The 14,515-nt window shown below is 49.8% G+C and overlaps 7 protein-coding genes across 7 annotated transcripts; 3 read left to right on the top strand and 4 right to left on the bottom strand.

Moving 5' to 3' along the window:
• Positions 1-529: 529 nt before the first annotated feature.
• Positions 530-3,755, bottom strand: ASPWEDRAFT_167905 (putative C6 and C2H2 transcription factor RegA-like; the record flags this gene model as incomplete). Its single annotated transcript, XM_040830214.1, has 8 exons — positions 530-1,595; positions 1,651-1,775; positions 1,836-1,970; positions 2,026-2,801; positions 2,848-3,039; positions 3,225-3,472; positions 3,541-3,595; positions 3,662-3,755. The coding sequence occupies 8 exons, from the start codon at positions 3,753-3,755 to the stop codon at positions 530-532; spliced, it is 2,691 nt and encodes an 896-aa protein (XP_040695590.1).
• Positions 3,756-4,682: 927 nt separating this feature from the next.
• Positions 4,683-5,642, top strand: ASPWEDRAFT_23959 (DODA-type extradiol aromatic ring-opening family dioxygenase; the record flags this gene model as incomplete). The annotated part of the gene is made up of 3 exons (XM_040832551.1): positions 4,683-4,686; positions 4,737-4,867; positions 4,917-5,642. 3 exons carry the CDS (start codon positions 4,683-4,685, stop codon positions 5,640-5,642), a joined length of 861 nt encoding a protein of 286 aa, XP_040695589.1.
• Positions 5,643-5,891: 249 nt separating this feature from the next.
• On the bottom strand, positions 5,892-7,642 carry ASPWEDRAFT_35534 (uncharacterized protein). The gene is made up of 5 exons (XM_040834246.1): positions 7,233-7,642; positions 6,666-7,180; positions 6,519-6,611; positions 6,352-6,467; positions 5,892-6,296 (listed from the first exon to the last, which is right to left on the bottom strand). Exons 1-5 carry the CDS (start codon positions 7,632-7,634, stop codon positions 5,977-5,979), a joined length of 1,446 nt encoding a protein of 481 aa, XP_040695588.1. The 5' UTR covers positions 7,635-7,642; the 3' UTR covers positions 5,892-5,976.
• Positions 7,643-8,080: 438 nt separating this feature from the next.
• Positions 8,081-8,483, top strand: ASPWEDRAFT_23957 (uncharacterized protein; the record flags this gene model as incomplete). The annotated part of the gene is made up of 2 exons (XM_040832550.1): positions 8,081-8,353; positions 8,403-8,483. 2 exons carry the CDS (start codon positions 8,081-8,083, stop codon positions 8,481-8,483), a joined length of 354 nt encoding a protein of 117 aa, XP_040695587.1.
• A 105-nt stretch (positions 8,484-8,588) lies between these two features.
• Positions 8,589-9,155, bottom strand: ASPWEDRAFT_99797 (cupin domain-containing protein; the record flags this gene model as incomplete). The annotated part of the gene is made up of 1 exon (XM_040839691.1): positions 8,589-9,155. The coding sequence occupies one exon, from the start codon at positions 9,153-9,155 to the stop codon at positions 8,589-8,591; it is 567 nt and encodes a 188-aa protein (XP_040695586.1).
• Positions 9,156-9,460: 305 nt separating this feature from the next.
• Positions 9,461-11,351, bottom strand: ASPWEDRAFT_102307 (CocE/NonD family hydrolase; the record flags this gene model as incomplete). The annotated part of the gene is made up of 3 exons (XM_040827464.1): positions 9,461-9,548; positions 9,603-11,096; positions 11,155-11,351. The coding sequence occupies 3 exons, from the start codon at positions 11,349-11,351 to the stop codon at positions 9,461-9,463; spliced, it is 1,779 nt and encodes a 592-aa protein (XP_040695585.1).
• Positions 11,352-11,760: 409 nt separating this feature from the next.
• Positions 11,761-14,163, top strand: ASPWEDRAFT_23954 (putative salicylate hydroxylase; the record flags this gene model as incomplete). Its single annotated transcript, XM_040832549.1, has 6 exons — positions 11,761-11,838; positions 11,899-11,940; positions 12,010-12,135; positions 12,187-12,261; positions 12,325-13,162; positions 13,217-14,163. 6 exons carry the CDS (start codon positions 11,761-11,763, stop codon positions 14,161-14,163), a joined length of 2,106 nt encoding a protein of 701 aa, XP_040695584.1.
• Between the last annotated feature and the right edge of the window lie 352 nt (positions 14,164-14,515).

The following is a 14,515-nucleotide window of genomic DNA, read 5'->3' as shown; positions in this document are numbered from 1 at the left end:
GTCGGGGTTGGGGGTGGGAACTGGGAAGTTGAGCACACGCAGCGAACAGACCATCCTCGACGACTCAGGGGAGGCATCGTGCTGTTGGTTTCATCGACAAGGCGAAACCTGTCCAGATGAACAGGGGACTCCTCCACGCCCGACCCACTCGACGAAGAAAAAGAAAGCATCGCGGAGCTGTGATTGCCTGGCAGCGCAGAGAAGCGGGAGAGCAAGTGGAACGCACTCGTATTATCCCGAATGGGAGGAGCGAGTCAGGTCAGGTGTTTAGCGCGCTTATCCCGGCCAAGTAAACAGTTGGGATATCAGATTATTCAGAGTGATCAGATGGTGGCTCTGATTCGATGATGGGATTCAGAGGCGGTAAAAAAACAAGCCAAATTGAACTACAATATCATCGGCATAGTATGCAACTTCACTAGTTCATCATACTCGAGTACAGGGGTATCATATCGCAAAAGTCTCAGGAATACTATACAACAGCGTCGAAATACAACCATCCATGTCGCCTGCATCTTGCCGGCACGGGCTACAAGGCCAAAGCACCTGTGCTTCTCTCCGGATGCGTCGTCGAGCGTACGTGGGATCGGACTGCATTTCCTAAATCACTGATCAGGCACGAAAGACTTAATACCAACGGAGCCAGGTTCTCGTGGGGGGCATCTGTCCGCAGCACTCCCTGGATCACATGCATGGTTAGGCTGGCATCAGAAACCATGGCAGGACCTCGAGGGCCTTGCAAAGCTGGACAACCACAGCCTAATGATATAAATTTTAGGGCATCTGTCATATCCTCCGCATCTAGGGACACAGTCGGCCAGGCGAGATCAGATGGTGAGTGGGAACTATCGGCAGCTATCTTTGCGTCGTTCGCCTTGGAAACAACACTATACGACCAAAGAGCTAGACCTGCGTAGTATACCCCAATGGCAAAGAACCCCGTGAGCGAGCCTTGAGGCATGGACCTCGCTGCTCGAATTACCTGTCCAGCATGCCATATGGCACGCCGGGAATCAACACTGTTGATCCATTCGATCGCGCGGTGATAAACACGGCGCGCTTCCTGCTTGTCTTCCTTCCCCGCAAAAAGCTGCAGCTCCTCCAGTGACATGTAAAGAAACATCGAAATCACCTCGCAGACCAAAAGGATCCCAGGTCCCAGGGGCTCGGGCCATTGCTGGTAGACCATGCGGAAATGCTGCAGCGCTTCAGACAGCTCCTGTTGTCGGGAGTTTATTACCAAAGCGTGCCAGTGTTTAGAGGTCCCTCTAGAGATAAACTTGAGGCGATGATATTCATTTATCAGCGCGGAAAGCCCGTGCAGAACAACAAACGTGGCCAGCTGCAGGTCGATCCGGTTTCGGAATGCAGTCAGCTGAGACATGTCATGCAATGAATCTGCCAACGACGGCAAGCGACCTGAACCTAGTCCTCCGACTGTCAGGTATACCTCCTTCCATTCGTAGGCAGTCTTGGCCTCCCATAATTGCCGGATAGCGGGAAACGGTAATTCCAATTCAGCATACGAGATGAGGGGGTTAATGTTGAGCATTACGGCCGACTGGGCATCGTGCAGGAACAGGTGGTAAGCCAGTCTGGAAAAGGTCAGCACCAGGTCATTTTAAATCAGTAGAGGTCGGCCAAGTCTACCTTTTAAACGACTCCTGTTCGACCCAACCGTGCCATTTCCGATCCAAAGTTTCCCCCATGTCATCGGGATGGGGGGCATTGGTTGAATACAGTGAACGTCGAAAACGCAATCCTCGACGAAGCATCTGTTATCCGGCACTAGGTCAATGGCATTTCCTAGAAAGAACTCCATCGGATTTACGAACCGTCAATAAAGGCTGCTGAAAGCTTTCCGCGATTTCCATCTTCCGTCTGTTCCCACTCCAGATGCCAATTTCAATCACGAGGGCAAAGGTTTGTGAGGGCCGTAGATCCCGCGTTTTACTGTTATCGTTTTCAAACTAGATAGGTATTAATAACTTTTTGTTCAAATGACAAAAGAACCTGCACACATACCTTGACCGACATTTGGAGGCGCGCAATTTCCAACAAAGCATACCCTAACTTACGTATTGTCGATATAGGTGAGCGGACAGCACCAGCAGCCGCCACGGCAGCGAGCATGTCTGGCTCTTCGCTATTGGGTCGAAAGGTCGGTCCGTGGATCCATGAATCGATTTGGTGCCTCTGGCACTCGAAATAACTCTGAATCAGGCTATCCAACAATTCAGCATTGGGAAATGACTTCATTATGCGGGTCAGATTTTCGTCCTTCTGGGTCCCCTGCAGAACCATGCCGAAAATCAGGTCGCGACTACTTGGCAATAATCGTTCTGAAAGAATTTGGCGGCTCGATGTGGGACTGCTATGGGGACTATTGATTGCCTTGGGAACTGAAAGGTTAACCCGATCTGCAAACGTATGATCCTCATGAGTAGGCTTCCAGGCGGATAAAGATGAGCGTTGATAAGCCTCCGCTCCGATGGCTATACCACTGTCGACGTCGAACCGGTCGTTGTTTCCATCGACTCGACCTGCATCCGGTTGTATCTCGGGGACAGCTCCTCGATTGTTGAAAAAGTCAATCAGTCCATAGTCAACATCTGTAAGATCAAAATCCAGGTGTAAATTATGGTCGAATACACCGTAATGGGCGTAATCTTGAGGTATAGTCGATGGGGGATCTGCCTCCCCAGATCGGGCTGATGGAATCAATGAATCCGGGATGAAGTTTGGAAAGAATGTCCCGTCAATACTGAGAATACCACTTTCGCGGTCCGTGCCTGGTGAAACTGCTCTTGTCAATACGATTGACATCATGTGGCATAGGCATCCTACCTTCGTAAGCCACCGACATGCCGTCAACGTTTACTGCATCCAGCTGCTCTGGAGGCAAATAGTTTTCCATCGACACATCAGGGGTTACCAACTGATTGGGCAGAGTGACTGGAGCTGTGTAATCGTTCGCTTGTCCATGTATTGGCGACTCAAGCAGGGTATCATAATGAGGTCCGTGTTGATTTTGGGGCGCTGGGGAGTGGGATGATCAGCATCCTGCTTCCAAATGACAGGGAATAAGAGACAAAGAAAAAGCAAAGCCGGCCCATAAGCTTTTTCCAATCAACAACCATGGGTCTCGACCCGGAGAGCTAGAGAGACAGCAATCCCACATTGTCTTATGACGAAACCGGATATGAGAGGTGTTAAAATAGTACCTTGCTGAAGTGGCTCGGGATATGCATCATTCCCAAGAGGAGACTGCCCCTGTTCCTGCGGCCAGTCACAGATCAGGTTTCTCTCGCGACACCGGTGGCATGGCTTTTCCTCGTCACATTTGAGCTTGGAAGTTGCACATGCTTTGCAGGCCTGCGAGACACGACCATTTTTCGAATATGAGGGAGGTCGTTTCCGCTTTCCCTCGCGTTCTTGAGAATGACCAGCAGCGTGTCGTTTCATCAGATCGCTATGCAATTGATTAGGTCTTGCGAGGGTCGAATTAAAAATAAGAAAGCACTCATGGCTACCACTCACGGCCTAGCGAAGCCTTTGTTGCAAACATCACACACGTAAGGCTTTTCTCGCGTATCTAATGAGCCAGTTAGCTCAAATGTCTTAACCATAGACAGGCTCTTATTTCAAGGGTAGAACTGACGGGATCGGACATGTCGAATCAGATGGTCTGCGCGATTGTAGTGTTTCTTGCAGAATCCGCATTGAAAGTAACCATCACGTTGTGACGATGACATGGGTGCTTACGAGCAAAGAGAATGGATTCGATGGATGGAACGGTGATCAAGGAGATAAAAGGAGGAGAAAAAAAGGATGAGAGAGGAGAAGAGAGTGAAGGTGAGGGAGGATCGCGGGGAAGACCAGCCCAGCGATCGCCCGTAGCCAGACAGACAGACTCAACGTCCGCCACGAGCCAGTCACGCCGGCAATCCTGAGCCAGCTTCTCCATCTTTTCGTTCAGTGGCTTTGAAACTATTTTAGCATGAATGGTACGTTAATTTATTCTTGATGGCTGACTGCAGAAACCCCGGATCTTCTCCAGCTGACATGGTCCGCTAGGCCTTCGCGTCCTCCCTGGTCGGCGACTCTGTCCGCACCACCAATACGCTCTCCTTTCCAACATTCATCGACTTCAGCACCACAAAATGAGCAAGTCTGAGCTATATTCTGTCTACCTTCAATAGCCTCTTCTTAGTCTACTTCCGGTGTCCTCCGGATGGCCCGTGGGATGAACACAGGCACGTGTCTAATCTCATGTCTGCTTCCTGTGAAACGTCAACCAGATTGCTGACTGTGGCTTTGGATGTTGTAGCCATTCCCAAGATGCATTGCTATGCTGACGAGACCTATTTGCCGAGTGATCATCGTTTATTTGTTATTTTGCTTCCAAATAATGGTCCTCGTTGGGAGGCAGCAGCGTCGGTCGGGAAGTGGAGGACGCAGGCCCGAAGAGCTCCCCTCTCGTGTGTCCACTATCAGGACGGCCAGAGTCGCATTGCATTCGGGTGTCGATCTCACCAAAAGTCGACCTCAGCTTATTTGGAAGGGACTTGGGGATATCGTCTGTCTCATATATCTGATATATTGCATGCCTACGAAGTAATCGAGTCGCAATCCACCTCACCCAGCGGCATTGCTTGAATAGATCCGCACAAGCAGTCAAAATGGGTATGTCTTATCAGTTGACCATGACCATAATTCTGACAATAGCATACTAGGTATTACCCCAGTTCATTTTTTCTCACATGGCTCGACCATGATGCTGGGCGAGAAGTCCGAATCCGCGGATTACTGGAAAAAGTGCGGTGACGAGGCGTTGGCCCATAACATCAAAGGTGTGGTTGTAATGGTAAGGAAAGCCAAACACTTTTTCTAAAGCCAAATTATAACCCTCGCAGGGAGCCCATTGGGATTGCTTGGGCGACAAGATTGAAGTATCGACCAACCCAAACCCTGAAAAGAGTCCCGTTGCATATGTGGACCCAGAAAAGTATGTCAACTACAAGCTCAACCCGGATCTCGGGACATCGCAGCGATGTATAGACATGCTCGCCCAGGAGGGATTCAATGTGGGCGCCAATCCAACCTTTGACTGGATTCACGACATCTACTTGATCTTGATTCATATGTTCCCCAATGGCTGCCCACCTACGACGATTGTCTCGATGAATGCCCGCTACGATCCACATTACCACATGAAAATCGGAGCGACTCTGCGCCCACTTCGACAGGAGAGCTATCTCCTAGTAGGAACAGGCGGTGCCGTACATAATCTCTACCGTAACAGATGGATGCCGATGATGCGATTTCGGGACAATTTCGCCATGGAAACACCGCCAGAGGAGTGGGCGTTGGAATTCCGCCAGGCCGTTGAGGATGTCATCACGAAGACATCTGGTCCGCAACTGCGCAGGGCCATGACCCGATTAATGAAACATCCCAGGTATCGCGATGCTCACGCTACGGATGACCATTTCATGGCCGCGATGTTTGTTGCAGGGGCTGCAGGAGACGCGGAGGACACAGGCGTACCGGCTGTTTTGGCTGCTGAGAGTTGGGAACTGACCAACATGTGTAACTCGCAGTTTACACTAGGGGGCTGGCCAAAGGCTATTACTGTTTAGTGTGATCGTTGAATTTGTATTCATGGATTGCGTTCTACTCTAAATCTGGATCTATTCTTCTTCCTATAAACGTAGCTATGCCATCTTAATTCACGTGTTATAATGCCCCATTGACATCTTACCATTCAATATCACCTCAGCAGTTCAAAATATATCCTCCATCTCGGGCCAGTTGAAAGTTTCGATTTGATGCAATGTCTTCTATGCTTCTTCAAGGTTAAGGATGGATCTTAAACAGACGCTTCGGGCTAATGAACTAGCTATTCAGAACATGTTTATACCATCGTAAATTTATCAACTTATTATCAAGACTCATATATACAACTTCTCCGGGCTATCGCAATCTCCTCGCATATGTGAATGCATAATACCCCAGCATAGACACTGTCGTCAGAAAAATAACTCCTCCCGTGATAATTCCCTGCTCGAAAAATCCAATCTTCCATCCGGCCTTTTGTCTCGTCGGTGGCAACGGGGCAATCGTCTCGTTCCACAGCGCACGACCATTTTTAGAATTTGATGTTTCGAGAATCGCTCGAACTAAAGCTGCATTGCTGGTTTCCTTCACGATTTGAGGACGAGGGACTTGCAAGAGACTGGTTGAGTACCGGGTTTCGAGGTTGGGGGTTGTGTTGGTGGGAGAAGTTGGGCCAACTGATCGCAGAAAGTCAGTAAATGAGATGAAGACCCAGAAGAGGAGATCACTTACTGAGCATTTCACTTGAGACGTGGTTGATCCACGACATTCGCGAGTCGATGAATTGTGTGAGATATTTGGCAGCTGGATGAGCAGCAAATGCGTATGTGGCAGCCAAAGTTTCGTTTCTGATTATTTCTCATTAGTCAAGTCAGATGAAGGGAGGCACGGAGACGTACGAATTGCTGAGGTCAATTGCATCATCCAGACTCGTGATGGTGTGGAGCAGCAATACCTTCTCATTCACTTTCTTCCTCAGAAGAGGGGATGCCCTATTCTGGTCAGCCATCTTCACTGCAAAAAAAAAAAAAAAAAAGAGTTCATACCGGTCCTGCACTTCTATCACACCCCAGCTGGTTCCCGATACCAATACACGCACACCCTGATCTCTTTGCGCCGCATCGAGCAGAGAAGGCCCTGGACTTGACCGTCGCGTCGTGCCCTCAGTCTGTCGGGCCTCGCCATTCTGACCGGCCAGATACTTGGACGAATGTTGGATAACAGCCTCGGCGAAAGCCTTGATGGCAAATTCATGAACAAGAACAACATCGGGAGAATATGGCGATCGTCCCCCAAAGGCAAATCGCGAGCCCACCAGTGCCTGCGCTGCTTCCGGGATGTTGGCAGTTCGATCAACGACTGCGACTGTTCTGTCGTTGATAGGAGAAACAAGGCGTTTTTCCGACAAAAAATCTGAGCTATCATTCTGGAAAATTGTGAATACTTTGCTGAGGAAGGATGGGTCTGGTCTCTCTTCGCTAATGGCGAATGCGTCGTTATCAAGAGATTGGGGGAGGATCTTCCTCAGCACCGCTGGAAGAGCCATGGTATTTTTCGTGAGCTATCTTTGTTAATTTCGTCGGTTTCCGTTTCAAATATAATGACTGACACACCTCGACAATAACGCAGTTTCCAGCAGCGATCGCAGCGCTCATGGCTGAAATAACAGAAAAGAACATTGTGTGCGTGCAAGGTACGATGTATACTATACCAGTACCACGCTTGCCATCAACATTATCCTTTCCATGAACGACACGATACTCGGCTTCGACGTCTTTCTCCAGATCGAGGGAGAGGTAATGTGTCCGGATCTCTTTGAATGCAAGACATATTTCTGCTTGGATCTCTTCGGTGCTATGCCCAGAATCTGTCTGGATGGCCTCTTTGAGCCGTTCAATATGAAGAGCTAGAGTTGTTTGCAACCGGTGAAATTGGGTTTGGCGATATCGAATATTCTGAGTCCGACCGTCAATCTCTGCGGAGGTTAGACGGGGGAAAGGCTGTGCGGAGACCATTTTGAGGCTATTTGGTGGAATATGGGATATGGGGAGAAACGGTGAGTTGGAAAGAGTCGAATGATATACAACGGCGCTGATTCACTCCACACAACCAGCTAGGTACTATCGTCGGGGAACGAATCAGCTGCAGACATTTCATTATACCTACGTATTTTCTTTTTCGGTACCACCTCATCCACGGCCGATCAGGAGATGCCATGACTTCATGGAGCTCCAGATGCACCATCTCCGCATCGGGATGTGGAGGAGTGGTCAGCCCAGGACAGTTGTTCAGCGGCAATGCTCGACGCAAGGTGGACGAGATACGAATCGCGCCCCACGCATTGGCTCCGAAGCTGTTCGTTGTCAGGTCATGGGTAGTTCTTGTATACTGTCGTCGTTTCCTTTCTGCGATCTGAATGTTTATTCCATTCTGTGATTCTTTCATCGCGATCTATACCATCATGTCTACGACTACAACCACTCAGACAAACACACTGTCTATCCTCGCAGACTACGAGCTGCATCACAGTGGCTCTGACAACGTTCATGAATCCCACGAGCCTGCAGTGCCACCAGTCCAGTCGCAACCGGCCAACTGGCCTTCAAATCACCGCCGGGTGCCAGCATACCGGCCTATAAACCGTAACTTGGAATTCGACGAGAGGCCAGCGGGCAGCAATCCAGCCGAGTTTGTATTTATTCAAACAATGCTTCATGGAGTGTGGCTGAACGCGGTGAGTCCCATCCTAGGATATCCAGATGCTGAACTAAGTCCCAGTATAGGCCGTGTCGCGACTATGGCGATTCACCGGAGGCAGAATCAACGATCGGATATTCCATTACGAAGTCGGAGGAGAATGGTGATATTAAGATAGTTGATTGCATGAAGAAGTGAAATAAGACCAACTGCAGTATCAAATATAATCAATTCTCGATCAGTCTATATCTATCAAAAGCACATCCAGACAATCATGTACTCTTCCTCACACCAATCCCATCGACAACTTCTTCTAACTTTCCACTTCCAATCTGGATTGGCTCCGAAGGCATCAACACAAACAACAGTCTCGCCCATTGTCCCTTCCCATCCACATCAGGCGTCACATTCTTCCACGCATGGTTGGTACCCCGTTGTATAGAAACATCTCCCCTCTTCATCAATCTCGTCTCGCCCGAGTCCAACACCAGCTCAACCTCCCCTTCCAGCACCACTCCATAATCCAGCGACACAGTCCGGTGCATGGGACTCGTAGCATGCGGCTGCACATCCACAATCCGACAGACGCTACCGGTCGAAATAACAATCCCCGGCGGGTTGGTCAGGTATTTTTCGTATTCGGGGATATCGGCGTCGTTGTTAAACTGGGCGGGGAAGTGCTCTGTTGTATACGCCAGGGAGAAATGGGCGCTGTCCGGGATGGGAGTCACGGGCATTTCCTCGGATATGGCATTGGAGAAGATGGCTTTTCCTTCGGCATCGTGGGTGGTGATGAACCGGGAGAGGGGACGGAGGGTTTTAGGATTCGTGTCTGACATCTTGGATCGTATGTTGTTTGCAGATATTGTGCGACTTGATGTTGGGATGGATTGGCCAGTGGTTGATGGGGGCTTGGGGAGTAGTTATAGCAGGACTGAGTACGGCTTCAAAAATGGCCCACGATGACATTCGCCGGTCGTCTTCGGGACCACATCGGATGAGGGGTTCATCTCTCAACTCATTATTAATCAAGCTGGGATTAGGTGCATGGATAGTGGTACATAATTGTCTATTGTGTAACCTATGTATGTACTGGTTTGTCTATCTTCCATTTCATGTACATCGCCGATCAGCATGTTCTCATCTAGACATTCGGGATGATGGGCAGGGTCACATAGTTCTCGCCGTGGCCAAAGTTAATATGGTTCTGTCCTTGGAACTTTTCCGGTGCCCTACAATGCATGTTAGAAGATCAGAGCAAAAGGATGCCCGGTAGAAATACTCACCGATCGATAGGAGAGTTGTGCTGGAAGATCCCACTGCCTTGGGTATCTCCAGACGATACCTCAAACACAATCTTGCCGCCTTTCTCGACAACCACGTTTGTCGGCCACATCTCTACATCCACTCCATAGACCTCGCCAGGAATAACAGGGAGCACGTCCGTCGAGTAAAAGTCGCGGTGCGGAAGCCAGGGCCTGTTGCGACAGTGCTCTTTGTTCACCTTGCGAAGACTAACTCGCTGCCAACCTTTACAGAGTGGCACCGGGTCACCCGCTGTTCCAGTATAGAAGACTTCCTTGCCTTCCGGTGAAATGTATCTCAGCGTAAGGAACAGATCAATATCCCTTGGCGTGGGTGCTCCTGGGTATGGACTCATGGACACGTTCAAATGAGCGACGATATGCCCGGTAATTTCTGTTTCCTGTTCAAACGGTGCCGTTGCAAACTGCACAATTTGCGGATCATCAATACTACCCAGTGCACGATAAGAAATCTTGACCGGCCGCGACTTTTCATGTTTTCCGCTCACCAGTTCTTGATTCGACGTCAGATGGTATCGGGTGTACTGCGTGCGGGCAATGGGCCATTCATTTTCTGTCCGACGAGGGAACTGCTTCTCAGCCTCTGCATTATCAAATCCCATGTCGCCCTTGCGCAGTACTATGTCCACCTTTGGCGCGGTGCCATTGGACCATCCTGCACGATCATCGCCCTTGAGAAAAGCATCCAGGAAGCTGCGCTGGATTTCGACTTCCTCTTTGTAGTAGAACGGCAAGTCATGGCGACCGGTTATAAAGCGCAGAAATTTCAGCTGAGAGCCCGCTTGCGTATATCCCTCAACATTACCCCTCAGATGCAGGAGAATGCCACCCCAGTTGGCCACCGAAAGCAATGGTACCTGGATGTCGGACTGCGTGTATTCCTTCGAGGCATAGTAGAGATCGTCTCGAAAACTGTTTTCAGCATTGTCAATTGTCTGGTCCTGGCGGTTGGCAACTAGCTCCTCCTCTGGGAGATCGCCTTCGATGGTGTCCGGGCCCCAATTGCGCGCCTGACGACCAGGCCGGCCATATTGATTTGATACCACCTGACGATCCCACCAGAATTTGATAAAAGAGTTCGACAGGATGCCTCCGTGGCGGCAACGGTCACGATAGTAGTCTGACATTCCCTCCCATGGGATCATACAGGTCAGGCCCTTGGGCTGTCGTGCGGCTACCCGCCACTGACTGCCGGCGTAGTAACTGATACCCAGCAGGCCGACTTTTCCAGTCGACCATGGCTGGTTTGCTGCCCATTCGACCACGTCAAAGAAAGCCTCACTGGTCTCCCGTGACATGGTATCCAGCTTTCCTCGGGACTGGCCTGTTCCTCGCTCATCCGCGCGGACAATTGCATAGCCATGTTGGGTCCAGAAGCCTGGGTCGGGGGTTTCCCACGCGGAATGTGCCGAGTGATGCTCAGGGTTAACTTCGCTGAATGACTTTGGATGAAAACTAGATTGGGTCAGTACTGTATACTATATAATGCTCATAGGAAGGGTGCAGAACCCACTCCTTATAGTGGATGTCTTTTCCGTAAGGACCGTAGGTTACCAGTACCGGTGTTCTCTCGACGCCCTTTGGTCGGTACACATTGCATCTGACAAGTCCCGATTCATCCTTCAATGCGATGGTGACATTCTGCTCAAAGATGTAAGGGAACGAGGTGTCATCGCAGGTAGTGATATCTCCACGGACAGGATTCGGCATGATGACGGGTTGACAAGCACGGGTTGTCGAAAAAGGTTCTGCAAGTCTCGCAGCAATAATACTCTCTGCTCAAATGTGCCATAAATAACAATTCAGCTTCCCCTCGATTTTCCGACTATTTCCATTACGCCAGCCGAGATCGACCCCTTGCCTCCCCTCCGCATGTGGAGCCGAAATGGTTGAACCGATACGTACTGTGTGACCTTCTGACCTGGTGGACGCATTTTGACGTGAGGGACACGAGATGCCGAGAATACCGATATGAAGTAATTGTAATTTCTTGTGTCTGGACTACTTAACAATGTGATGGGAGAGGGGTTGACAGTCGTGAATTGAACCGCATCAAAGACGTCAGACAACGCTCTTCTTTCACGCCGTGATCAAAACTTTTATTTTCTCTCCTGCCAGGATGAGTTCAGATCATACGAATGGAATGTCTAAAAAGGGTCTTCGGGTCCTCATTGCTGGTGCAGGAATCGGCGGTCTGGTGAGTCCCCTATTTGGCCTTCGAAACCACGAAGCAAAAATGTTGACGATGATATACTAGACACTAGCTATCGCTTTGCGTCAACAAGGACATCGTGTCGAGGTAAGTAAGCCATATATTCACGGACAGGAACACTCGATGAGATCATGTTATCAAAGCTAATATTATCAGTTATTTGAACGCTCTCGCTTTGCCAACGAGGTAGGGGCTGCCATTCACTTGTCTCCAAACTGCAACGCCGTGCTTCAACGTCTGGGGATCGATGCTACTCAGTTCGGTGCCGTGGAAACAGAAAAGGTCAGTCTCATTAGGTTCCTGGTGGCAAAAGCTTGCTGATGATAAGAGCAGCATCGTGCATTTAGCCCTGCGGGCGAGCCAGAGAATATCCAAGATATCAAACAAAATGCGGGATTATGGCGATACGTAAGTACTTCCCGTGCGATAGAACTTCGAAAACTGAGAAACTAAAAATATCTAAACATCTAGCCTTGGTTGCTCGTCCATCGCGCCCGTTTCCACGAAGGCCTCAAAAATGCCGCTCAAGCACCAGGGCCCGGCGTTCCAGCGCAGCTCCACACCTCGAGCCAGGTCGTTGACGTCGACCCACACCAGGCTACTATAACCCTCAAGAGTGGCGAGGTGGTCCAGGGTGATGTTGTCATCGGCGCAGATGGTGTGCATAGCAAGATCCGGTCGAAACTGCCCGGTGCTAGTGAGATCGTGCCATTCAGCTCGGGAAAGAATGCATTCCGCTTCCTCATTACTCGCAAAGAGGCCCTGGAGGATCCAGAAACCCGAATGCTAGTTGAAGACCTGGGCTCAGTTGATATGTGGGACAGTCCAGATCGACGAGTGGTCATCTATCCCTGTTCAAACAACGAGCTACTCAATTTCGTGTGCGTCCATCCTGACACCATGACCACGATTGAGAAGGGTTCCGAGTGGGACCAGCAAGTGGGCAAAGAAACCCTGCTAGAGGTTTTCAAGGATTTCTGTCCCCAGGTGTGCAGGATACTCGGGAAAGCGGATTCTGAGACCTTGAAGCTGTGGCCCTTATTGGACATGGAGACACTTCCAACCTGGGTGGAAGATCGCATGGCCGTCATGGGTGACGCAGCTCATCCATTTTTGCCGTATCGTGCTTCCGGGGGTGCGATGGCCATTGAGGACGCTATGTCCTTGTCTGTAATGCTATCCGGTGACCTTGACCCTAAGGAGATATCGGAGAGACTCAAGCTGTACGAGAAGGCTCGGCACCACCGTGCAACAACCATACAGCAAATGACGCGCGATTCTTCTCACGGACCTCTTCCACCGGCACAGTGTTAGTTTGCTTCCCTGGTATGCATTTCCGATATAGTTACTGATTTGTTCCCAGCGATGGCCATGATCAGCTATATCTTTGGCCACGACGAATTCGACCACTCCACCCAGGTCCTGCGGAAACATCTCTGGGCCCAGAATCCTCACATGTATTGGAGACAGCCAATTGTTTTCGGGCCAATGCCTGGCCCTCGGCAGGATTTTTACGGCCAGGATCGTGCCAGGAAGTCGCTGAAATCAACCTTCAAGACAGCATCAATCAAGTTCAAGACCAGCCGGACGCTGCTTCAGAATCTATTTCCCAATGACTCATACAGCTTCATTAGCCCCAGCACATATGCATATGCCAGCTTTTCGCAGACAACGCTCGACCACATGGACTGGCTTGGTGGTGGTGGTTATCGCCACATTGGGCTGTACATTCATGGCGTGCAGTACAAAAAAGCCAGTGGCGATGTTATCAAAGGCACCTACATGCCGATCTTATTTGAAAATTTGGCCGATCCCATAGTATCTGGTCGTGAGGAGCTTGGAATGCCAAAGCTGTACACCGCCATTGATTCTTTTCAGCGCAGCCATTCGTACGATCTCCAGACAAGCTGGCAGGGGGCTGTCTGGGGGCGCTTTCACTGGGAAGATCTCGAGGACAAGGATCCAGAAAGTGATAAGGGCACTATTGGCGGTGAAGCGGATGACGGAATCCTGGTCTACCGATACATTCCCAAGGTTGGCCGTGACTGCAAGGGTCAAGCCGAATCTGAGTACCCTGTGTTCGTACCGCATGCACAGGACTCGAAAATCGTCCCATCTAAGGTGACTAGAGTTCGTACGACCAGCAAGGCTTCTTTTGAAATTGACGGCCTAGATTGGGAGTTATTGCCAACTCTACACCACGTGATTAGTCGTTTAGGGGAGATCCCGGTGGATGATATTGTGTATGGGAAAGTAGTGGAGGGCGAGGGAGTGCCAGACGTGTCCAGTGCAGTTCGAATCATGGACTGAAAACAAGAGTTCTTCGCTTAATTCAGATTGCAGGAAGCCTTAGTTTTCTTTCAGGTGAAGCTAAAAAGCTGTACGATCGATAACTTGGTGTTGAGCTTTAACTCCAGAATAGAAAAATATGAACATAAATAGTATTGAGTGAAACAACCGGGGTTATGAATGAAATTAGACCAGCCCTCTGGATGCTCGCCGGTTGTATTCAAATGCCTGTGGGTACTCCAGTGGCGGGTTGAAGACTTGACTCGACCCTTGTCGCTGTGCTTTGTTCTTTGATGGTATTTTTGATTTCCATGTCTTGGTGATAGATGGATGGAGTGGATATAATACCCAAGCCAACCAAGAATTGTTTCAC

Source organism: Aspergillus wentii, assembly GCF_001890725.1.
Source record: "Aspergillus wentii DTO 134E9 unplaced genomic scaffold ASPWEscaffold_1, whole genome shotgun sequence".
In the NCBI taxonomy this organism is placed as follows: domain Eukaryota; kingdom Fungi; phylum Ascomycota; class Eurotiomycetes; order Eurotiales; family Aspergillaceae; genus Aspergillus; species Aspergillus wentii.
The sequence above is the reverse complement of the archived record's forward strand: the minus strand, read 5'-3'. Positions and strand labels throughout refer to the sequence as shown.

Coding starts and splice junctions, on each gene's coding strand:
- ASPWEDRAFT_35534 (XM_040834246.1), bottom strand. CDS start 7,634: ATGGTCTCCGCACAGCCTTTCCCCCGTCTAACCTCCGCAGAGATTGAC. Junction 6,612..6,665: donor GTGATAGAAGTGCAGGACCG/GTATGAACTCTT, acceptor TGACCAGAATAG/GGCATCCCCTCTTCTGAGGA. Junction 6,468..6,518: donor GCAATTGACCTCAGCAATTC/GTACGTCTCCGT, acceptor AGAAATAATCAG/AAACGAAACTTTGGCTGCCA.